This window comes from Vicia villosa, linkage group LG1, assembly GCF_029867415.1.
Source record: "Vicia villosa cultivar HV-30 ecotype Madison, WI linkage group LG1, Vvil1.0, whole genome shotgun sequence".
In the NCBI taxonomy this organism is placed as follows: Eukaryota; Viridiplantae; Streptophyta; class Magnoliopsida; order Fabales; family Fabaceae; genus Vicia; species Vicia villosa.
Window position 1 is genome coordinate 163,918,334 of NC_081180.1, and position 25,211 is coordinate 163,943,544.

At 36.3% G+C, this 25,211-nt stretch overlaps 2 protein-coding genes across 2 annotated transcripts; both read left to right on the top strand.

Annotated features, from left to right (window-relative positions):
* The first annotated feature begins 3,238 nt into the window (after positions 1-3,238).
* Positions 3,239-5,837, top strand: LOC131658674 (uncharacterized). The gene is made up of 5 exons (XM_058927945.1): positions 3,239-4,124; positions 4,246-4,992; positions 5,077-5,195; positions 5,280-5,642; positions 5,832-5,837. Exons 1-5 carry the CDS (start codon positions 3,239-3,241, stop codon positions 5,835-5,837), a joined length of 2,121 nt encoding a protein of 706 aa, XP_058783928.1.
* A 9,013-nt stretch (positions 5,838-14,850) lies between these two features.
* Positions 14,851-18,605, top strand: LOC131644585 (uncharacterized). The gene is made up of 3 exons (XM_058915133.1): positions 14,851-15,077; positions 15,204-15,376; positions 18,355-18,605. Exons 1-3 carry the CDS (start codon positions 14,996-14,998, stop codon positions 18,373-18,375), a joined length of 276 nt encoding a protein of 91 aa, XP_058771116.1. The 5' UTR covers positions 14,851-14,995; the 3' UTR covers positions 18,376-18,605.
* The last annotated feature ends 6,606 nt before the right edge of the window (positions 18,606-25,211 follow it).

A 25,211-nucleotide genomic window follows, 5' to 3' on the forward strand; every position in this document is an offset into this window, starting at 1 on the left:
GCTTGCTTAGTGAAGTCATTTTGGTTTCTTGGCTATGAAGAAATTCAAGGAATCTTGCAAATGTGATCATTGCATTTTCGAGCTAGCTCCCCATCCATTGATCTCTTCTGATCTTAGGGGACAATTCTGATGCAGAGGAGAGCTTCAATTGGTTGGGAGAATATTCTTTTGGTGATTCATCCATTTGCCATAAATTCTCAAATGTAATCATTACATAATCACATGCCTTTGTTTTTTGGGAATATTCTTTAATGCTTATGAAATAATGAAAATGAATGCATGGCATCTTCACTTATGTGTTATGGATCATGTAGCATCAATTGGTAGAGGTATTTGCACAAATTTGCAAAGTTCCAAATTATACATGATCTATAATTTCTCTTCACGAGGCCAACTTTGAACAAGCATAACTCCTAGCTCAAAATGAATTTGGAGAAGGTTGAGTATAATTTGGAAAGACCTTAACATGTACTTCAATTCATTAGTTTGGAGTTTCTTCAAAATCACTTGAGAAAAATGTGTAAAATGGGCCTAAAGTTGGAAGAAAATTAGGTTAAAAACACTTAGAATTTTTTCTAAGTTTTTATGACCTATAACTTCCAAAGCTCATATCTCTTAAATGATTGATCTCTTGAAAAAAGTTCCAATGTGAGAAGTTGTTTTATTTTGTGAGATCTACAACTTTCATGTTGGAAGTTTTTTGAGTTGAGTAGGTGAAATTTTGAGATCCATGAACTAGGTCAAAATGCACTAGTTTGACTTTTTGATTCTTGATGAATTTTCTTGATTTTCTTTGGTCAAATGAATTCAATAATCATATGTTAATGATATTGATCCTTAAAAGTCATGGTTTGACCTAAAATCCTAAAAGTCAAAGGTGATCTTGTACAACTGACTTTTTCTAGATGAAGTGAAATCTTGGACCTTTTGTAATGAATCAAACTCCCCTCCTCAGATGAATGGTATGAATGGATTATATGGAGGTAATAGAAGTTATTGAGCCATGTTTTGAGTTGTGGACCCCTGTCCTGATTAAAAGTCAACTATCCAGGTGAATTAGGTTTGAAACCCTAATTGTAGATCAGATGGAATAGATAACTGTAGGTCTTGAATTGAAGTACAATGCTTAATGGATATTGTCATATGGATCATTTGAAGATGATTGAAACCTTTGAGTGATGCCCTTGAGCTTTGTAGGGTTTCCCAAATGTGGTCCCTGATTTTAGTCCTTGATGGGCTCAAAACCATAGCTGAGCAAACCTGAGTCTAGATGACTGGTGTCTAATCAATCATAGGTGAATGAATGAATCATTTGAGTCCCATGATTGTATTAGAGTTTATTCTTATATTAATTGATCCTTTGCCTGAACTCTCTTGTCCTTGAGCACCCTCGATTGAGTACCAGATAAACAAGTGACTGTTTTGAGTACCTGTCTTGAAATGTTTGGAGATGTGACATCTCAGGGGGGTCAAAATTAGGGTATGACACAAGCCATTGGAGATGCATGTTGCTGCAACAAGGTCTCTATATTCAGCTTCTGAAGAAGAACAGACAATTGTGGTTTTATTTTTGGTTCTCCAAGAAATGAGAGAAGAGCCAATGTAAAAGCAAGAGCCTGACACTGATCTTCTTGTATCCACACAACCAGCCCAATCAACATCTGAAAAACCTGTTAGATGTATGGTAAACTTCCTAGGGAAGAATAAACTACAACCTGAGCAAGATTTTATGTATCTTAGAACTCTGCAAGCTGCATTATAGTGAATCATGGTTGGTTTGGAAAGGAACTAGCTAAGATGTTGTGTGATAAAGGTGATGTCAGGTCTGGTGGTATTCAAGTAAATGGGCCTACCATTCAATCTTCTATAGGCTGGTACATCAAGATATGGAGGGTTGGTGTCCTTGAAAAGTTTGATGCTCAAATCAGATGGAGTATTCGCAGGTTTGGAGGCAAGGAAACCCGAGTCAGACAAGAGATCAGTATAATACTTCCTTTGGCATAAGGAAATCCCTTGTTGTGAATGTGCCACTTCCAATCCTAAGAAATACTTGAGTGTGCCAAGATCTTTTATTTGAAAGCTTAATGAAAAGTGTTCTTCATTAGTTGAAATTCTGCCAGAGAATTGCCAGCTAGTATCACATCATCAACATAAACAAGAAGAAATGTTAGTGAATCATTTGTGACTTTGTCAAATAGTGAGTGATCTGCAAATGCTTGTGTGTAACCATGGTGAACCAGAAGTGAAGCAAGTTTCTCATGCCATTGCCTGCTAGCCTGTTTTAGGCCATAAAGAGACTTTATTAGTTTGCAAACCTGATTAGGTTTGGTAGTCTGAACTCCTTGAGGAACAATCATGTATACATCCTCATGTAACTCACCATGGAGGAAGGCATTATTTACATCTAGCTGGTGTAGGTGCCAATGTTGATGGAAGCCAAAGCTATTACCAATCTGACTGTTGTCATCTTGACTACAGGAGAAAATGTGTCAGTGTAATCTAGTCCTTCAATTTGGTTATAGCCTTTTGCTACTAACCTAGCTTAGAACCTCTCTATGCTTCCATCAGCTCTATGTTTCACTTTGTAACAGAGATGTCATTCCCGGACGCTATGGCCGCTATAGCGGCGCTCCGGAGCGGAGCGGCCCCCTCCTGTGCGGGACAGAGGGTGTGGTCGCGGACATGCTGTAGCGCCCGCTACAGCCGAGAAAGCGAATCGCGGATCGTTCCCGGGCGGAGCGGATCCAGATCCATTTTTTTTTATTAATTTTTTTCTGGTGAAAATTACAGTTTTGCCCTCGTTTTAAAGTAAAACAGTTTTCCCATTTTTGTTTTCTACCGCTTCTCTATCGTGCTTCTCTATCGTGCTTCTCACTCTCTATTGCCCTAAGTTTCTGCCGTCATCTCAGCTTCTCACTCTCGCCGTCAGCCACCATACCTCTCGCTCTCAGCTTCTCACTCTCTCTCAGGCCCAGTCGTCTCTCTCTCTCCCATCAGATTCCCGCCGTCGTCTCACTCTCTCTCACTCTTGGTAATCTTCCTCTCTTTTCTTTCTACTTCTGTGTTCATATCTTTTCCCTTTTTTTTATTTATTCCCCAGGTTCATTTTTTTCCCTTTTTTTATTTATTCCCCAGGTTCATATTTTTTCCCTTTTTTTTTATTTATTCCCCACTGTTTTACTCCCAATGTGGCTATTTATTTATTCTTAAAATTTTTTTTTGTCAATTATAGAACAACATGGCAGCTTCTTCCTCAACACCAAATTCTGCGTCGGTCGCTTCGTGTGCTCCAACGTTCAAACCGACCAATAGCAAAGACATAGGATGGAAATATAATCATTTGAAGGAATTGAATAACCGGAAGAGAGTCACATGTGATTTCTGTAATTTAACCAGCAGTGGGGGAATTAGTCGGGCAAAAAGGAATCAAGCAGGAATTCAAGGTGACGTAGTTCCTTGTTCGAAAACACCCGAGGATGTTAAGGCTATATTACGTGCTGACATGTTTGAGAAAGTAAAAATTAAGAAAGGAATACAAGAAATTGCGGTGCAAATAGATGCGGATGATACCATGGATATCGAGGAAATAAGTAGGATTCGAACCGGAAAGAGGCTTGCTGAGGGTGAGACCTCTTCAATAGCCGTCAAGAGGACTAAAGGGCCATTAGATTTGGTGTATAAGAAGGCTAAGGACACAAGCATCAATGATGCTTGTGATAAAGAAGCAAGGGCAAGAACCATCCAGTATGTTGCTCGCTTTTTTTATACATGTGGAGTTGCTTTTAATGTAGCAAATGCAAGAGCTTTTAAGTTGATGTTGGAAGCCGTTGGGAGCTATGGTCCTCATTTGAAGCCACCAAGTTATCATGAACTTAGGGTTCCACTTCTTAAAAATGAGTTGGAATATACGAAAGGTTTGTTGAAAAACCAAGAAGTGCAAAGGAACAAATACGGTTGTTCAATTATGTCGGATGGTTGGACGGATAGAAAAGGTAGAACATTGATCAATTTCTTGGTCAATTGCCCGGTGGGGACCATGTTTGTGAAGAGTGTGGATGCTTCTGACTATGCAAAGACGGGGGATAAGCTAGCCGAGTTGTTGGACACATTTGTTGAAGAAATGGGTGAAAAAAAATGTTGTCCAATTGATCACCGACAATGGAAGTAATTATGTAGCGGCGGGTAAAGTATTGTGTGAAAAGAGGAAACATTTGTTTTGGACTCCATGTGCTGCCCATTGTATAGACCTTATGTTAGAAGACATAGGCAAAATTCCAAAGGTGAAAAAGGTTATACAAAAAGGGATTAAGGTTGTGGGCTACATTTATAACCATACGTTTGCTTTGAATTTAATGAGAAAGACTACCGGCAATGTTGAATTGGTTAAACAAGGAGTGACCAGGTTTGCTACCCACTTCCTTTGTCTACAAAGGATGCAAGAGCTGAAAGGAAAGCTTAGAGAGATGTTCCTTTGTGAAGAATGGACAAGTTCCAAGTGTGCCAAAGATGCTAAAGGAAAAAGAGCAGCTACTACTATTCTTAATGTATCATTTTGGAGTGATGTTCTCTACACTCTCAAGTGCATGGTGCCTCTTGTAGATGTGCTAAGAATGGTTGACAATGAAAGGAAACCCGCAATGGGATACATATACGCCGCAATGGGGGTAGCGAAGGAATCGATTGAAAAAGCTTTCAGTTTAAATTCAAGCAAATACAAAGCAGTTTTTGAAATCATTGATAAAAGATGGGAGTGTCAACTTCATCATCCGCTACATGCTGCAGGTCACTATCTCAATCCTGAATATTATTATTCTAATCCAGAAATTGAGTCCGATGCTAGATTGGTGAGAGGCCTCCGTAAGTGCATTGAGAGACTTAGTGAAAGTGAAGATGTGGAGGATTTGATTTCAGTAGAATTGGCACAATACCGGGGTGCTACAGGTCTCTTTGGTATAAAAGCGGCAATGAGACAAAGGTCGACATTAGCTCCAGGTAAGATGGAATGATTTTTTGAAGTTTTACATGTGATATACTTTGTGTTATGTATAGGGAATGATTTTTTACAATTACTTGCAGCTGAGTGGTGGAAGTCTTATGGAGCGGAAACTCCGCATTTGCAATTGTTGGCTATTAAAGTGTTGAGTTTGAGTTGCAGTGCTTCCGGATGTGAGCGTAACTGGAGCATATTTGAGCATGTGATTATTAATTTTATACTAGGATATTAAAGTATCTTACATGCAAGTATAATTAAATTAATACTTCAAATTATTGTATTTTAGATTCACTCCAAGAAGAGAAATAAATTGGAACATCAAAAATTGCAAGACTTGGTGTTTATCAAGTATAATCAAGCTTTGGTAGAGAGGATTGAAATTCGAGATAAAATTGATCCTATGGAATTTAGCGAAATTAATTTCCACACCAAATGGTTGGTGGGAGAGATGGAAAAGGTAGGAGATGATGGTGAAGAATTGGTTGATCCAAATCATGATTTAACTTGGACTCAAGTTGCCGAAGCTAGTGGGGCTAATGAGCCTTTAATCTACACTAGGAGGTCAATGGCACGACCACAAACATCAAGTCCACCAAGAGCAACAATTGCACCAAGAGCAACAATTGCACAACACGTGGTGGTAGAAGAGGTTGAAGAAGATGTTGAAGATGAAGAATCGGAGGAAGATGTTGAAGAAGATGTTGAAGATGAAGAATTGGAGGAAGATGAAGATGAAGATGAAGATGAAGATGAAGATGAAGATGAAGATGAAGATGTTGAGGAATATTTTGATGATGCTACATGATTTTTTATGTTTGCTTGAATTTTCATATCATAGTACTAAGTTTGAATTTGAACCTATATGTTTTGAATCTTTATGTTTTGAATTATTAAGCATTGCTCTTTGTTTGACATTAGATTTTATAAATATTTTATGAATGTTGTGAAATTAGTTGTATTTCATGACATATGTTTTATAATTTTTTATATAATTATTAGTATACAAAAATTTATCCCGCTATCCGGGATGCCGCTATTCCCACTTTTCCCATTCCCGGAGGTCGGCCGCTCCGCTCCGCTATCCGGGATTAACAACTCTGCTTTGTAAACCCAACGACAACCTATAGGTTTAACATTGGCTGGAAGATCCACCAATTCCCATGTACCAGTTTTATCAAGAGCTTCCAACTCAGCTTTCATAGCCCGATTCCAGCATTCAAACTTACTTGCCTCAGTGTAAGACTTAGGTTCACAATTAGAAGAAATTGACATGCTAAATCGACATTGAGAAGGAGATAAATTTGAATAAGAAAAAAAGGACTGAATAGGATAAAAAAATACCTAAGGAAGATTGATTTGGTGTGTCTTTGAAATAGGCACATATATAGTATTGTAGATAAGATGGTTTTGTTTTCAGTCTGGATGATACACAACCATAAGAGGAGGATGGAGGATTGACATGTAGAGTGGTGGAATCATGGATAAGAGGGAAAGGATTATCATCACATGGAATGTGAGAATTATGAGAAGGTGTAGGATTAATTTAGATGAAGTTGGATCAAGTTCATTAGGAAAAGTGTCAGCTATGTCAGCTGACTTGTCAGGCAAGGAACTAAAGTAATCCCACTGACGTGTGGAAGATGAATTTTGGGATTGATAGGGTAGGATGTGTTCATAGTAAGTAACATGTCTAGAGATGAAAATATCATGGGAGTGTATATCTAACAACATGGACCCTTTGAAACCAACAACATATCCTAGAAAAATAGATTTTCGGGCTCTACCATCAAGTTTTGTCCTATGGTTTTGCAAAGTTGCAACATAGCATAGAGAGCCAAAGACTTTAATTTGACTTATGTCAGGTAAGGTGTTATGGAGTAACTGATATGGTGACTTATGATTGAGGATAGGAGTATTAATTCTATTGACAAGGAAGGTAGCATATAATATAGCATATGACCAAAAGGATTTTGGAAGTTTGGCTTGATAAAGAAGAGCTTTGCCTACATTAAGGAGGTGTTGATGTTTCCTTTCTACCCTCCCATTTTGTTGAGGTGTCTCAACACAAGATCTTTGATGAAGAATTCCTTTAGAGGCATAGAATTGAGGGATGAGAAACTCAGGTCCATTATCTGTTCTAACAGTCTTAGGGCAGGTTTGAAACTGAGTTTCTATCATGGTAACAAAATTTTGGACATGGTTAGAGACTTCTGCTTTTGACTTAAGTAGGATGATCCATACATATCTACTGAAATCATCAAGGACTGTAAGAAAATATCTATGACCAAGGATAGAATTTGTAGATATAGGGCCCCATATGTCAAAGTGTATCATTTCAAAGGCATGCTCAACTTTAGAAGAACTAGAATTGAAAGGGAAATGTAACATTCCCAAACATAGGTCGATAGAAGTGTTATGTGGGTCTGAAGTTTTGGATGATGAAAGTGATAGCTAATCCATGTTGTTAAGACTCCTTCTTGAGTACAAGTGCTTACGTCAAACTATCGTTATCAGACGAATAAAACTTTTTAATGGTTCTAGCCGTCAGACATGCCAAATTTATTGTCGAACTCAAAAATATCAATTGAGAATTTACTAAAAGCTCTCGACTATTGATTCTTTAACTCAAAAAAAGTGGTAAGTGCACTTTTTAGTGTTTGAGAAATGCATATAAATAAAATTGTGTAAATACAATTTTTCCTAATCCTAATTTCAACTGCAAATTAACTTTGGCTAACAAGTTATTTATTTTTTGGTAAACACTCATCAATATTTATCAAATGGTACTAAATGTATATTAATTCTTTTATATAAAATCTATATTATATCAACTTTCAAATGATCAAATTAAAAAGTGGGTGTTCATAGTTAACCGACTAACTAAAGTCATATAGTCATGTAAGCATCAAAATGAATGATTTGGGTATTCATTAATTTGCACAAAATGCGGTAAAGGGAAAAGAGGGAGAATAATATTTTTGGCCCATGTTTGGTGAAGTGGCAACGTCACAATACATACTTGTGTGTTCACTCACTGTTGAGTATTTAGTCTCAACACATGCAGTAGTGTGAGTTTGTGCAGAGCAAACACTACACCTTGTCCATGTCATGACAGATTTTAATTATACACACACATGGACTTGTCCCAACCACATTTCACTTCATGTCATTTCTCTTTCCCCTACTTAATTTGTTGACCAAGTCATGTTTAGCATATTCAAATTAAGTTTTTTTAAATTCATATTCAAATATATTGTTAGATAAAGCTAGGTTAAATTTAGATCTAAATGGCATAAAAAGAAATTGACATTAAACAAACTTCATACTTTCTTCATACCTTCAACATTCAGCAAACTACAATATAAATAGCTAGGGTTTTAGACTTCTAGAGGGCCTAAAGACATTGGGCCGAAATAACAACAAAAACTCTTAAAAATAAATTGCTAACAGCACCTATTTAATGATAATAGTCCTTAAGTAAAACAGACATTCTTTTATTTCTCTTGGGCCGGTCCAGCTTCATATCAATACTCTTGGCCCCATTGAGAACCTTGTCCTCAAGGTTCAAATTGGGAGATGCATGTGGAATGGGCTTTTGTGTGGATCTGCAAGCAATTGGGCCGGGTGCAGAAATTGAAGCATTAGGGTTTGAATCAAAACGCGTGGGACACGTGTCACTCCCAGGAGGCGCCGCGGATTTGGAACTGGAATACAGCTGTTTCTGCGTTGGAAAGGGAACTAGAGGCAGAGTGTCACGTGAAAATTTGTCTCGAGCCTTGTGTTGATGGGAAGAGTCAGCTGAAGTGGGTCCCGTGTGTACTTGTGGTAGTGTAACGTTCACATTCAAACGTTCAGAAAGCATAAGTGGTTTCAAGGACTTTACTTTCTCATTTACTTGCTCACTTCCTTCTCTCTCCGCAAACAACTTCTTAGTTTTCTCTTCGGTCAAAAACTCACTTTTCTCTGCAAACAACTTCTTTTGTAAACCCTTCTTCTTCGTTGAAACTTGAGGGTGTGCACTCAAATGAGGATGGTAAGTGTTTATGGGTTGCTTTGTTGATGTTATCTCTGTTATCTGTTCCGATTCTAACTCATCTTCTTGAGCTTGCAGATCCGGATGAAGGAGGTGGGACGGTGGGAGATGGCGGAAATCAGTCACCGGTTCACGACCATAGTAAGGGCGGAGCAATGAGACGTGAAAAACGGGATGGACACGAGAGGTCGATGGGAGATCCAGCATGTAAGCGACCTGTCCGATTCGTTTGATGATGGTAAAAGGGCCAAAGAAGCGTGAAGATAACTTCTGAGACGACCGTTTTTGGACGGTTTGTTGGCGGTATGGCTGTAGCTTGAGTAGAACGAGATCTCCAATTTGAAAAGTAAGTTCCTTTCTCTTTGTATTCGCTTGTTTCTCCATCTGGATCCGGCTTTTCAGAAGATTTTGGTTTAAAGTTTGAAAAATCTCTTGTCTTTGTCGCAAGGTCTCTTCAAGAGCTGGTTCAGAGACGGAGCCTTCGATATAGTCGACCAAGGACGGTGGATCGCGACCATAGAGTGCCCTGAACGGAGTCATTTGAATGGCTGAATGATGTGAAGTATTATACCAGTATTCCGCGAGGTGCAAGAACTTGTACCACTTCCGTGGTTGAGAACTGACAAAACAGCGAAGGTATGTACCAATAGATCTGTTAATGACTTCCGTTTGTCCATCGGTTTCGGGATGATATGCCGTACTGTATCTTAATGTTGTGCCTTGTTCCTTGAAAAATGCTTTCCAAAAGGTACTAAGGAACAACGGATCCCGATCGGAGACAATCGACCTTGGTTGACCGTGGAGACGAGCAACGTCCACTATAAAGCGCTTAGCAAGATCCTGTGCTGTAAAATGGGAAGGCATGGCAATAAAGTGAGCAGACTTGGTGAGACGGTCACAAATGACCCAAATGGTGGTGTGGCCGAAGGAGTTCGGTAGATTGGTGATAAAATCCATCGAGATGTCCTCCCATACTTGCTTAGGAACAGGTAATGGTTGAAGTAACCCATGTTTTTTCTGTGTTAGATATTTGTTGTGTTGACATACACTGCAGTTCTGAATCAATTCTTTTGTTTCTTTGTACAAGCCTGGCCAACCGAAGGATGCGGATAAGCGGGATAAAGTGGCTTTAAGACCTGAATGACCTGCTGTTGGGGTCGCATGAAATTCCAGAATGAGCTTAGGACGAATCTGGTTTAAGTCAGGTACGAAAATTTTTGCTTTGTAGAATAACAACCCATTTGAAAATGTATAATCTGTCTGAGTCTCACTTGAAACATTTTTGCTGATCATACTTTTTCCTTCCTCATTTTTTTCATAATATTCCCTTAAACTGGAGAGGATGTCTGGAACAGTGGAGGACAAGGCCAGTAACATGGGTTCCTCTTTGGTGTATTTACGACTCAAAGCATCCGCTACCAAGTTAGACTTACCAGGTTTGTAAAATATCTGAAAATTAAACCCCTGCAGCTTGGCTGCCCATTTCTGTTGCTCTGGAGTTTGAATCTTTTGGAGTAACAGATTCCGCAAACTCTTTTGATCCGTGTATATATGAAACTCTTGACCAATTAAGTACTGACGCCACTTTTTGATTGCTTCTGTGACAGCAAACATTTCTCTCACATAAACTGAAGCAGCTTGCATACGAGGGCACAACTTCTTGCTGAAGAAAGCGATTGGATGGCCGTCTTGGGATAACACTGCACCTATGGCAACCCCTGAAGCATCTGTTTCAACAACAAACTTTTTTGTAAAGTCTGGTAGAGATAAGACCGGCATGTCGGTCATTCGTTGTTGTAACTCTGTAAAGGCTGCGACCGCTGATGTACTCCAAACAAATTTAGTGGATCGCAACAAATCGGTGAGGGGAGCGGCGAGAGAGGCGTATTGTTTTACAAATCTGCGATAAAAACCGGTAAGGCCCAAAAAACCTCTGAGTGTCGTGAGCGAACGTGGTTGAGGCCAATCCAAAATTGCCTTGATCTTTTCTGCATCTGGTTCAACTGTTCCTCTAGAAATAACATGTCCTAGGTAATGAACCTTAGGAACTGCGAAAACACATTTTGATAACTTCACCACATAAAAATTGGACATTAGTAACTCAAAAATAACCTGTAAATGAGCTAGGTGGTCAGTAAAATCAGAACTGTAGATTAGAATATCATCAAAAAAAACTAAAACAAATTTTCTCAAATAAGGTCTCAAAAGATCATTCATTGCTGATTGAAATGTAGAAGGTGCGTTGGTCAAGCCAAAGGGCATAACCAAGAATTCATAGTGTCCGTCGAAAGTACGAAAAGCCGTTTTATGTGTATCTTGAGATGCCATTCGGATCTGGTGATAACCCGAGCGTAAATCTAATTTGGTGAAAAACTTAGCAGAGCCAAGTTCATCTAGCAATTCATCTATTGTGGGGATAGGAAATCTGTCTTTAACTGTTACTGCATTAAGGGCACGATAGTCAACGCAAAACCTCCAAGTGCCATCTTTTTTTTTTACTAACAAAACTGGGGAAGAAAAAGGGCTGTGACTAGGAATGATTAGGCCTTCTTTAAGCATATCATCAATAATAGTAGTCATGGCAGATTTTTGGGAGTGAGGGTATCTATAGGGCTTAACGTTGACTGGGGCAGTGTTGGGAAGTAAATTTATGTGGTGATCATGTGGTCTGGGTGGGGGAAGGCCGATATGGTTTTGGAAGATTTTGGAAAATTTTTGAAGAAGTTTGGTGATTTGAGGGGAATTGTTTGTAGGTAGTGAGTCTCGAAGTTGAGGTGGTGTGTGTGAGTTGGAGGGGGGCTGGGTTGAAAAATCATGAGGTGTAGTGAAGCAATAGAATCTTGGTGGACAAGTTGTTTAAATTGGTGAAATGTGGTTTGTTTGGGAAGTGTGGCAGAATCCCCTTGAAGAGTCATGGGTGAGTCATTGTGGTTAAAGGTGATTGATGGGATAGAGAAGTCAGCCTGAATTGTTCCAAGAGTCCTTAACCAAGCCATGCCTAAGACAACATCAGCTCCTTCTATAGGTAGGAGGTAAAAAGGTAATTGAAACGGTTGTTCTTTTAAAACCAACTTTACGTTGTTGCAAATTCCCTCACAATGAAGGTGTGAGCCATTGCCAACCATAACTGAAAACTGTGGAATTGGGGTAGTGTGGAGATTAAGGTGCTGAGCGATGCGAGGTTGTAGTATATTGTGGGTGCTGCCTGTGTCCACTAAGACCATAACCGGTAATCCACCAATAGTTCCTCGAAATTTTAGAGTTTGAGGAGAAAATTGTCCGGTTAGTGCTTGAGTAGATAATTGAAAATAAGTGTCATCTGGTGCTGTTTCAGTAACAATTTCTAGTTGCTCTTCAACAACTTGAGGATGGTCCATGACCTCATCATCACATAATAAAATTAAAAATCTTCCTGTAGCACACTTATGTCCTGGAATGAACTTTTCATCACAATTAAAACACAACCCTTGGGCTCGTCGTTCCTGAATTTGGGCCTGAGATAATTTTTTTATGGGTAATTGGGATGGTTGGAAGGTGGGAGAGCTTTTGGGCCAAAAAGGTGATTGGGCTGGGGCGGAAGAAGGGCCTTTTTGTTGTGGGGTAGTGGAGGTAAGCTGGTTGGGTTTGGGGTAAGGGTGAACATAGGTTTTTGGGAACTTGGGCTTAGACTCCTTAAGCTTGGCTTCAATCAATTTAGCTAATCCAATAGCTTGTGAGATATTTGTGGGTCGTTGAATTGCCATTTCATTTCTAATATCAGCAGTAAGACCTGAAATAAAACAATTTAAGATAGCATCTTGTGGCAGACCCACCACTTGATTTCCCAATTGTTCAAATTTCGTTTGATACTCCATCACGGTTCCTTCTTGCTTTAATTTAAATAATTCTGCCTGATGATTGTCATAAGTTGATGGACCAAATCGCAACTCTAAAGCTCTTGTAAAGGAAGTCCAATTAGATAGTAATTGACTATTATGCATCCATTTAAACCAACTAAGAGCATCACCCTTCATGTAAAAGGATATTAAAGATAAACGATTTTCCGGTGGCATATTATAAAAATTAAAAAATTGTTCCGCTTGAAATAACCAATCAAGAGGGTTGGAACCATCAAACATAGGGAGTTCGAGTTTTGGGCTGCGTGCTGTTGGTAAGGGTGGGATTTGGGACAGATTGGAATATGAGTGTTGGGAGGGAAAATGTGAAAAAGGGGGCTGTTGGGAAAAAGGAATATTGAAGGGTTGAGAAGATGACAAGATAGTAGGGATAGGGGGATAGGGTACGAAAGATGATGGGATGTGAGGATTAAAGTGTCTTGAGGGTGTAGGTTGGGGGTGGGTGTTGGAGAAAGTAGCAGAATTTCTCAATGGTGTGTTTGTAGGTGACAGATTCTGAAAATTAATTGTAGGAACCCTAGAAATAGAGAGTGAGTTCTGTGGTATACCTGAAGATGCAGCTGTTCCATGAACAGTAGCAGTGTGTGGGGGAGGTACTGTTTCGTGAACAGTACCGGAAACAGCAGCGGTACCGGATCCGTGAACAGTGGCGGATCTGCTTGTGCTGCCTGACCCATGAACAGTAGCAGAACTAGGTGTAAGAGCTTGTTGTAGCTCTTTTTGAGTAGCAAGTTTTGTGATGGCAGCCATGAGGGCCTCGAATCTAGAATCCTTTTCTGATTTGTCGTTGTCTAATCGAGATTGAATGTTAGATAAATCAGTAGAGAGTTGATGGAATCTCACATCCATTTGTTCTTGAGTCTCTTGCATGGCATTGTTTAAGTTTAAAGTAGTGATTTGAAGGGCTTCTTCTAAAATTTCTTTAGAAGAGGGGTTGGGGGGTTTAGGGGGAGCCATGGGAGGAATGAGAAGGGAGAGATGAAAGCACCAATGTTAGATAAAGCTAGGTTAAATTTAGATCTAAATGGCATAAAAAGAAATTGACATTAAACAAACTTCATACTTTCTTCATACCTTCAACATTCAGCAAACTACAATATAAATAGCTAGGGTTTTAGACTTCTAGAGGGCCTAAAGACATTGGGCCGAAATAACAACAAAAAACTCTTAAAAATAAATTGCTAACAGCACCTATTTAATGATAATAGTCCTTAAGTAAAACAGACATTCTTTTATTTCTCTTGGGCCGGTCCAGCTTCATATCATATATACATCATGTTTTGAACAAAAATATTTAACAAAATAAAAAATTAAAATTTTAAGAACCTAAAAGTGCAATTGGCTTCCAATTTAATAATAAAACATAACAATTTCTCAATTGCACAGAGTTGCAATGTTGGTTGCAAACGCATCTACGACAACAAGCACCATAATTTACAACTATAATAAAAACATTAATTGATATCCCGACACATTCACATCACTCCAACACCTGGCAACTTATTTTGTTCTGTGGATGGCAATAATTTAAATATATATTTTGTCAAGAAATAGAGTGAAAATAAAAGATTCACATATCTATGATACAGTACAAATACTAATACGTCAAGATTGATAATATATTTGTTGGTGTTGTCTTGGACACCTAAATGTAAAACACGAAATATGTCAAATCTATCATTTAATAGTATTTTTATACTATTAAATAAAAAATATAATTTATAATTTAAATATATAAAAACTAATTTATATTAAACTCCATAAAATTAAATCCAATTGGATCGAATTTTTTAAACCAATCATCCAAAATCATCTTCAACTGAATGCAAATAAATTTATCTATAAATCAGATAAATTTTTAGCTCAAAACAATAAGAGATTCACACAGACATTGGCTGAGTGAGCCAGCCTTTATAAGTGATTCTTGCCCAAACGAACCCCTCACACAGTCCCCACCACTTCTAATAATTGAATTTTCCACCATATAAACGACCACAACTTTGGCTTCATATATCTATTATACTAGTGATAAATAGTATTTAGTTTAATAAAAAGGCTAAAGAGATTTAGAGCATGCCAAATATGGAGCATAGGTCATCCTTCACAACCAGCTTCTTTCTCTTTCTCCTCCTAGTTCTTCCTCACTTTTCAAGAGGTTTGTATATCTTTTTAACTAGTATAACATCACAACTTATATCTCTATTTATTTTATGTATGCTTTAAACTTATAATATTAGTAAGTCATTATTAATTACTAATTAATTAGTTATATATGTAACAGGGGAATCAGAGGGAATATTGAGTTCAGATTCAGATATATATGAGATTGATTATAAAGGGCCAGAAACACACTCTTCAGTTCCTCCTCCACATAATAATCCTCATTCAATTCCACGAAAGAATTTAGTCAGAGCAGAGAAAGTTTTTGGTAGTGCTACTCTGGCATCAAATAAGGCAAGTATATTATTCTTCTAGCCTCTTTCAAGTTAATTAAATCATTGAATTTCTCTATTTATTACTGTTGGGTGTTGATCTTGATCTTAGATTTCAATGCTTGTAGGACACAAACCAGAGAATAGAAATAATAGCATAATAGGTTTCCACAATAAAACAAATCAATATTCGGATTCCTATTACAATTCTAGTGAGGAGAACATATGAAAAAACATATAAAAAATGTTATTAGTTTATTTTGAGTCCATAGAAAAAAATGTTTATATAAGTTTTTTTTAAATGATAATATATTGAAGAAAAGAAAATTGTTAGAAAATGGATAGGTGGACGTCCACCAAAACCCTGTTAAGAAGATATAAACCTAAAGAATGGTAAGTTAAGTCGATTTTTTACAAAATTTGCTCGTAAATTAGGAGGAATGGAAGTATAGTAAGATGAATCAGATAGATTAAGACCTATGTAAAAATTACCATAGGAAGAAACTGAAGCACCATCACAATTAATTTTAATCCAGTTTCTAGGGGAGGTTTCCAAATGACCTCAATAATTATTGGAACTTTAGGAGATTAGATAGTAACTCAAAATCTATTAAAGATCACAAAATCCTGCATATCTAGAAACGTACCAGTTGCGGTACTTCCAGCAAAAGAAACAACATCCAAAATACTAGAAATGAAATAAGGAATACTAAAACTAATATTTTGGAGTCTAACCTTGTTACGAGCTAGCCAAATAGCATTGAGAACAAAGATAACAGTAGCAGAGTACAATGTGTTGCATTGCCTCGAAACCTTCTTACTAAACAACATTCTAATTTTGAACCAACCAATAACTGGATCATGAAAATTCAACTGGTTAAATTCTATAGATGAGAAGCAAATTTACATCCAAAGAACGAGTGATGCGTAGTTTCTTCTGCCTCGTTACAAAGATCACATTGAGAGGGAAAGTATGTAGAAATCTTGTTATGCAGCAACTTCCACACCAAACACGACTTTGAGTGAGGGATCGATTTAGACCAAATTCACCGCCACCAATCCTAATGAGTATCTCTCGGCCTTTTGAAATCATAACCAATTTTGGGAGAAAGGTAACCATTCGGAGAGTGTGACCAAACTCTAGAATCTGAACAAAGGTCATACGAGATATGGCAATTCCGAATATGCAATTGAATTAATTAAATATTTTAATAATTAATTGAATTAATTTTAAATTAATTTATTATTATTTAATTTAAATTAATTTGAAATAAGTAAATATTTAATTGTGTGTTGTTTAAAATAAATAAATATTTGTTCTAAATTATTAAGTTAAATATTTATCATTAAAAATATTAACAACAAAGACTGAGTTGTCTAGTCGTAAAGTGACTATAATTTTAACTTGAAGGAAATTGAGTTTGAGACTCCTTAGGTACAAATTTTATATTTTATATTTTAAATTTAGAATTGTTTAATACTATTGCAAATTATGGATACATTAACCTAATGATAAAGGTTTAAGATGTTTTTTAAAGGTCCCTAAATTTGTTTGTATTTTTTGTTTTAAATTAAAAATTGTTTAATATTAGTATAAATTATGGATACATTGGCCTAGACCTATGATTTTATTTAAATGTTTCTGGATTCGATTCCTTCTAGATAAATTTTTATTTTTTGATATTTTCAAATATGAATTATTTAAAATTTAAATTAAAAATAAATAATTAATTTAATATTAAAAAATAAAATTCAATGTAACTATCCACGTAATTTAAAAAATTTTTAAAAATACATATACCATAAATAATACATATGATACTACATTCATAGTTTATAAATAAGAAAAAAACTATTTGAGAAAAATTTTACCTTAACAACTACTATCATCCCGTTAAAATTTATAAAAGTTAAATTAATTTTATTTTTCAAAATTTAAATTGGATTTTGTAAATTTTGTGAGGAACTAAAATTAGTTTTTCCTCGAAACTAATATATCTAGATTTTGTTAACCATATAAGTCAGACTTACGTTTAAGAGTGTTCAAAACCAAATCGGTCTAATAAAAAAACCGTAAAATCGAACCGAATCAAATTAAAACCACAAAAATTGTATTTGGTTTAGAACTGTTTAGATCATTTTCTAATAGAACTGCGCGGTTCGGTTCGATTTGTGGTTTGTATTTTGCAAACTGAACCAAACTGTTAGAAAATCTTACTTAACTAATATATATTTCTTTAATTCTTTACAGAAATAAAAAAAAATTTTTATGTATATTTCATCATATTCTTTGTATGATATTTATTTTAATTTACATATAAAAAAATATTTTTTATTATAAATACTATTTTGACAAAATATATTTTATCGTATTGTTTGTATGATATTTTTTTATGAATGCAATTTCATGTATATCATTCTTTAGACTTAAGATAAACGTGTAAGGCGCAATTTTATGTATTAAATTTTAAATTTATTTTGACAATTATAAACTTTTTTATAGAAATGTGTGAATGATAAAACACAAAATTATATTTTCTTCCATATGTGTATATATGGCTCTATACTTTTTTTGTAAAAAATCGAACCAACCAAACCAACCCAAACCGCATTAGTTAGGTTTGGTTTGATTCAATTTTATTTTTAAAAGCCAACTGAATCAAACCGAATCGCATATTTTTTTCTCTTGCGGTTCGGATGATTTTTAACGTGAAAACCGTCCAAACCGAGGAACACCCTACTTACCTTAATATCTCTAGATTTTTCTTGTCATCAACTATCAGCATTGAATACATTTATATCTTTTTATTCTATAATGTAAAAAGTTTGAATAGTGTAAATTTGGCTCACCATCAAACATTTTCAATCAAGCAATAACAAGTTTTCTTAAAAAAAGAGAGCAATAGATTGATTATTTCATGTAAGAATGATATCAGGGGCAATTTAATTGGGCTATCAAGAAATTTCTGCAGCATAATTATAAAGTTTCCTTTAGTGCAGGTTAAGAAAGTCCATGGATGAGGGGAAGCCTTTGACTGAAACTAAATGGACTACTACTACATGCTCATAAGAAATACAATGTAAAGAATGAAGAGTTGGAATATGTTTCATGGTGTTTGGCTATGCATGTTTTTTGAAAGTAGGGATGATGCTTTTGGTACATATATTGAGTATACATATTTTTGTATCTGAAGTTCTGAATATTACTTGATTAAGTTATGACCCAATCACAGATTTATCTAGCTTGATAATATTGCAACGGCTTAGTCCTAAAGATACGATATATATAGTCAACATTCTTCTAATCTTCTTAAATATCTCACTCTTCAAAGACTACTTCTACTAGGTACATAACTCCAATTTGGTTTCACTGGAAATTAATAGCATACACACCTATGAATAAATGAAAGTCTCGTAACTGACACGTATTCGACACTGACATTCCAATGACATATATGATTACATTCAACTTATTCATATTTTAAAATTATTACTAGTGTTGGTGTGTCGGTGTTGTGTCTAGAGTCTTCGTTTAAACAACTACTTTATAGATTACATTTGGCTTCAAAATGCTTGTTTTCTAGATATGTACTATTTGATTTGTTTTTTATAAGAATAAAATAGTTTAATCAATTGATAGAACCAAGATAAGTACTAACAGATAAACCTTGTTTGGTAGGGACATTTCCCATACACATAATTTTTTTTTAATAAGCAACTCTTGTATTAGGAAGAAGAGTATTAGGGGTACTTCAACCCGTACAAGAAAACGAGGATAGAAATTGAAACTACAGGTAATCAAATACACAAGAGAGGGTTTTTGAACCACTCATAAAAATTACAATTAATTATACCCTTGGAAGCTAATGCAAGCCACGACCAAAAGTACCATAAGATCATGTAAAATAGTTCCTCTATATCCAATTCCGCACCATTAAAGATTATATCATTTATATGCTTCCATATACACCAACATATTATCAACCAAATAGCTCCAACCCTGTTGCTAGCCATCTTTCCCTTCAATAATTATGCCCATTTTAATAGGTGACCACAACAGTCCTTAATAGTAGGCAATTGAAAGTCCAACCAAAATGAGACATTACTCCACAGCCAATCCAACTTAACACAATGCAGAAACAAATGGGTTTATATCTTCAACCTGCAAATTACAAAAGACACACATGCTTCATGGTTTTGAGATATAATGTGTCTTCTAAGAAGTTGCTTCCCAGAAGGTAATTTGTCCTGGATAAGTCTCCACCCAAATATCTTGAGTTTCGAAGGGACAGATGCCCCCCAATTGATACTCATACCCTATATCCTACCATCTTCCAATGTTGCAGCTCCATGAGACTGATTCAGAATAGCATACCACGACTTCATAGTGAAACTCTTAGATGAATCATGCTGCCAAATAAACGCATCTGGTAAATTAGAGACATGACTGATACAAAATAGCAGTTGTTGCAGCTCTGCAAGTTCCACATGCGCCTCCATTCCCAACACTTCTTTGCCTTTAATCAAGTTCCAACACCATTAGTCACCACTCTAAAAACCTATGTTGTTAATGACTTGATCTTTAGATATTACTTCCAGGTAAAGATGAGGGTACAACTCTGCCAAAGTGCCCCTCCCTAACCAACCGTTTTTCCAAAACGATAAAGCTTTGCCATCTCCTAGCTTAGTCATGATTTTATTTAGTAAGCCTAAGGGTTCCTCACACAGCATCATTATGTCCCTCCCCCCAAAGAGATTCTTTGGATTTTAATTTTATTTCCTCAAAATACCACATCCTATTCCGGACGTCCCCGCATCTAGCTTTCAACAAACCACTCCAAATTGCATTCTCTTCAACTAGAAATCTCCATGGCCATTTAGACAAAAGAGATTTATTGAAACTTCCAACATCTTTAATACCTAGACCTCCCTCTCTCATACACATTTCATAACAAAATGCGCAAGGTCATATACTAATTATGATATGGAAATCTATAGTGCAAATGCATGTCATACCTTTTACAAAATATAACCATATGCATACCTCAAGTCAACTCAGTACGTCTGTGACGATACAAACATTCATTTTCAATCAAATTTATGCATTCATAAACCCTAATTGACTTCACCCAATGTTCGTCTACATAAAGGAAGCCTCTAATGTGAAAAATTACACAACTCATTACACATCTCATTACACATCTCACTACACACTCAACAATGGCCCCTCCACAATACATTATCAACGCTCATGTTTTTGGCGAGACATATGACAACGAAGAAGTTGGTTTTCTGTTTAGAAACACTGAGGTTACACGATTTTATTTAAGCAGAAAAGCAAATTTCAGCTACTTCAAAGAGAGATTAGAGACGAAGCTTGCACTGGGTGATGTATTCCAATTTTTTTACCAATATCGATTTCTTCGTGGGGACAACCCGGTCAAGTTTATCCAAGTTGAGATCAAAGATGATGAAGACGTGCCGAATATGTTCGCCAATCATGAGTATTCTGGTTACGACTACATAGAACTGTATGTTACTCTACCAGAAGTTTAACCCACCCAATTGGTTGAGTCACAAGTCATTGGTTCACTTGAAGACGAGCAAGCAGAGGTCGACGTTGTAGATGAAGAAGAAGAAGCACCGGAAATAGAAGTTGATCACTTGGTCAACGAGGAAAGTGAAGATGAACCGGATGTTGTTGTGCCACCAGATCAAGTGCATATGCCTCCAGCGCACATGAGGAACTTAAACATTGATGGGGATGAACCATCGACTGATATTTTCTATGATCCATATACTCAAACAGATGTATGGTTAAAAGAAGGAGACATATTTCGTTCAAAGGAGGCATGTATCATGGCCATAAAAAGATCTCATATGGCAAACAATGTTGATTTTAAAGTTGATCGCGCCAACGTTGAGAGGTACAAAATTAAGTGTAGAAACCCTGATTGTGGATTCAGGTTGCATGCATCATACAGGAAGAGAAGTGATTCATGGGTGATAGGATATATTTCCCAAGATCACATGTGTGTTAACACAAATGTTTCACAAGATCACCGTAATCTAAGTTATCATATTATATGTCAAGAAATCTTGCCTCTAGTTGACAAAGATCCATCGTTAAAGGTGAAAACGATAATCTCTCATATCGTTGCAACTTACAATTACACTCCGTCTTATAGAAAGGCGTGGCTGGCGAAGACCAAAGCGATTGAACTTGTGTATGGAAATTGGGAGGATTCGTACAAACGACTCCCACATTTCTTATCTACGCTTCAAAATTATGCTCCTGGAACCGTTACTATTTTAGAGACCCTACCGGCGCAATCTCCAGACGGAACGTGCCTTCAAGGAAATGTGATATTCCACAGGCTTTTCTGGGCTTTCCGCCCGTGTGTTCAAGTATTTGCGTATTGCAAACCAATTCTTCAAATAGATGGCACTTGGTTGTACGGAAAATATAAAGGGACCTTGTTGATGGCTGTGGCACAAGACGGAAATAGTAACATTTTTCCTGTTGCGTTCGCTCTTGTGGAAGGAGAAACTGCTGGAGGTTGGGGTTTCTTTCTCAGAAATCTTCGGACACACGTTGCCCCCCAACCTGGACTCTGTTTGATTTCAGACAGACATGCTTCCATCGAGAGTGCGTACAACAATACAGCAAACGGGTGGCAAAACCCACCTTCAACACATGTTTACTGTATTCGACATATCACACAAAATTTCATGCGAGAGATAAAGGACAAGGCTCTTTGGAAGACTCTTGTCAATGCCGGATATGCATTGACTCAACCGACGTTCCAATATTATCGACATGAAATTGTAGCGGCAAATCCAGATGCAGGCATATGGATAGATAATCTAGCTAGAGAGAAATGGACCAGATCATACGACAACGAGAAGCGATGGGGGCACATGACTACAAATCTTGTGGAGTCTATGAACGAAGTGTTTAAGGGCATCAGACACCTTCCGATTACTGCCTTGGTGTAAGCAACATACTATAGTATGGCTTTTATTTTCGCACGAAGAGGTGAGCGTTGAAGTGCAGTTCTAGAATCCGGACAAGTATTCAGCGAAACCTGCGTCAAATTCATGAAAGAGCAATCTGCCAAAGCCAACAGCCACAATGTGACATCTTTCGACCGATTCAACCGGACCTTCAGTGTTAAAGAAACAATTGACCATAACGAGGGCCTTCCGAGACAACAATACATGGTTCTTATAGACGAAGGTTGGTGCGATTGCGGAAAGTTTCAAGCCTTTCGTATGCCATGCTCTCATGTAATTGCAGCATGTTCGTATGCGCACCAAGATCCGTTAGCACTTTTATCTCCCATTTACAAGGCGGGTACCTTGCTCGAAGTGTACAACAATGCATTTCAAGTGATGGAAAAGGAGGATTATTGGCCTGCGTATGAAGGGGACGTGGTTTGGCATAATGACAACATGCGGAGAAAGAAAAGAGGTCGACCAAACAGCACCCGGATCAGAACCGAAATGGATCATGAGAAAATGGTACGAAAGTGTGGCATATGTCGTGAAGTCGGGCACAATAAAGATACCTGTCCTAACTGTGGAGCAACCTCCACCAACAATTAGTTGTATGCCATTTGTATTTGTACTGCTTATGTATTTGTATTTGTATTTGTATTTGGACTGCTTATGTATTTGTATTTGTATTTGTACCGCTTATGTATTTGTATTATCTCTTATTAAATCAACTAGTTATGTATTTGTCTTGTAGTGAAAATGTTTTCATGACCCATACTGTCAGTTTGTATTTTGGACAGTCAAATACGCATGCTTTCGTCTAGTCCCATCAAGTCATACATTGATCAGTGTACCTTCATTTATCATATAAGTTAGGCGTGCTTGTAAACAGTACGCAACAGTACTCCATTTCTACCCACTACTATTATAAATTAGGGGTTCCTAGGGTTGAGTTTACACATAGAAACACAAACACCAAACACAAACACAACAATGTCTCGCATTAGGCCAGATGGATGTCACCGAACAACAGAGCCCCCGCCCCGGAGATCAACATGGCGTATTGAACCTGAACTGGAGTATCGCAGAAGGAACAGACATGTCATATTCTCTCCCGTCAAACCTCCCATGCCGGTTATGTTTTAGAATATCTCTTCCGTCGAGCAACTCAAGAGGACTCTCGTGACTTTTTTAGAAGGGGAGTACGAATCCGACGAACAGATCAGAAGCATCAAGAGGCTTAAAACAAGGGCCGATGCTGTGACCAGAGCAACGATAAGTTTCTGGGATAACGTGGAATACGACATTTTTTTCATTCAAATGATGCATGGACCCAATGACATTGTTTTAACTGTAGTAATTTCTTAGATGTTTTAGTTTTTCTTTTTCTGTTGGTTATTTTCAATGTACCTTTTAATTAATGAATGAAATAATTTTTCCATGAACGCTCATGCTAGCTGATTCACTGATCTTATTTTCTTATTTAATATATATATATATATATATATATATATATATATATATATATTTTAAATATGTTAAAATAAAAACAAAACAAGCAAAAAAAAAAAACAAAAAAAAAGGTAACACTATGGCGCCACCCCAGGTGGCTTGAAAGTTCATTTTGAACTATGGCGCCACCCCAGGTGGCGCATATGAATGAAGTTTTATGAAATGGCACCACGAGAGGTGGCTCCTATGTGTAGGCCACCTCCCAAACCTGGTCATACAGGTAATTTTCCTGAAAACCTGGTTTTTTGTGTAAATATTTTTTTAAACATGGTTATTTGGATTTTTTTTCGATTTATTATCTCTTTTTTAAAAAATCATTTTATTTTTATTATTTTCAAATATTTTTATTAATTTAATTTAATCTATTTTTTATTACTTCATTTGTTTTAATTATAATCGATCATTTTATTTTGTAAGATTAAGTTTTTATATATTATATCAAATTTATTATTTATTAATATTTTTTTAATATCAATAAAAAATATAATTTTTAATTTGGATATCTAAAAACCGGTTCAAATTAAATCGTATGAAATTGGATCGAATTGGATCAAATTTTTTTAATCAATCATTTAAAATTGAACCAACCCGTAAATTAATTTATTTTTGGATCTGATTAATTTTTATTTCAAAACCGACTCAAATCGAACCGCAAACACCCTAGATCTAATTGTTTTGAGAGTGATATTTTTTAGCTTATTTAATTCTTTCGGGCCTAAAAGGAGTTTTTGGGGGTAGATTGCTTTTAAGACCTCCATTTTTTTATGGTTTCTGACTTCTTTTTTTTTTTTTTTACAAAATGTATCTTAAGCAAACAATCAGTGAAGTTAAAATAAAAATGATAAATTTATCATTTGTTAGAAGAATAATCATGATTTTCTATGTTTATTTACTAACAAGTGACTTTTAAATAGGCTTGTCGATGATAGCCCTTTGTGAGAATAATCCTCTTGTTGAAAATATTAATAAGAAAGAGGTTTTTAAATAGATTTCTAGATCAGATCGGACTTTTAAAAAGATCAGACTGAAAAAACGAGCCTATAGAAGGTCATAGGCCAGACTCAGGCCTTGTAAGTTTATCGTAGGCCAAACTGCCTTATAAAGCCTATCCTATTCCCACCTCCTATATATATATATATATATATATATATATATATATATATATATATATATATATATATATATATATATATATATATATATATATATATATATATATATATATATATATATATATATTTGGGTTGTTTGGTGAAAAAAAAAAAGCTCCACCGCAAAAGTTGCTAGCGGAACATAAAAAAAAACATCATACTACATGAATGGATGAGAATTAAATAAACGGTAGA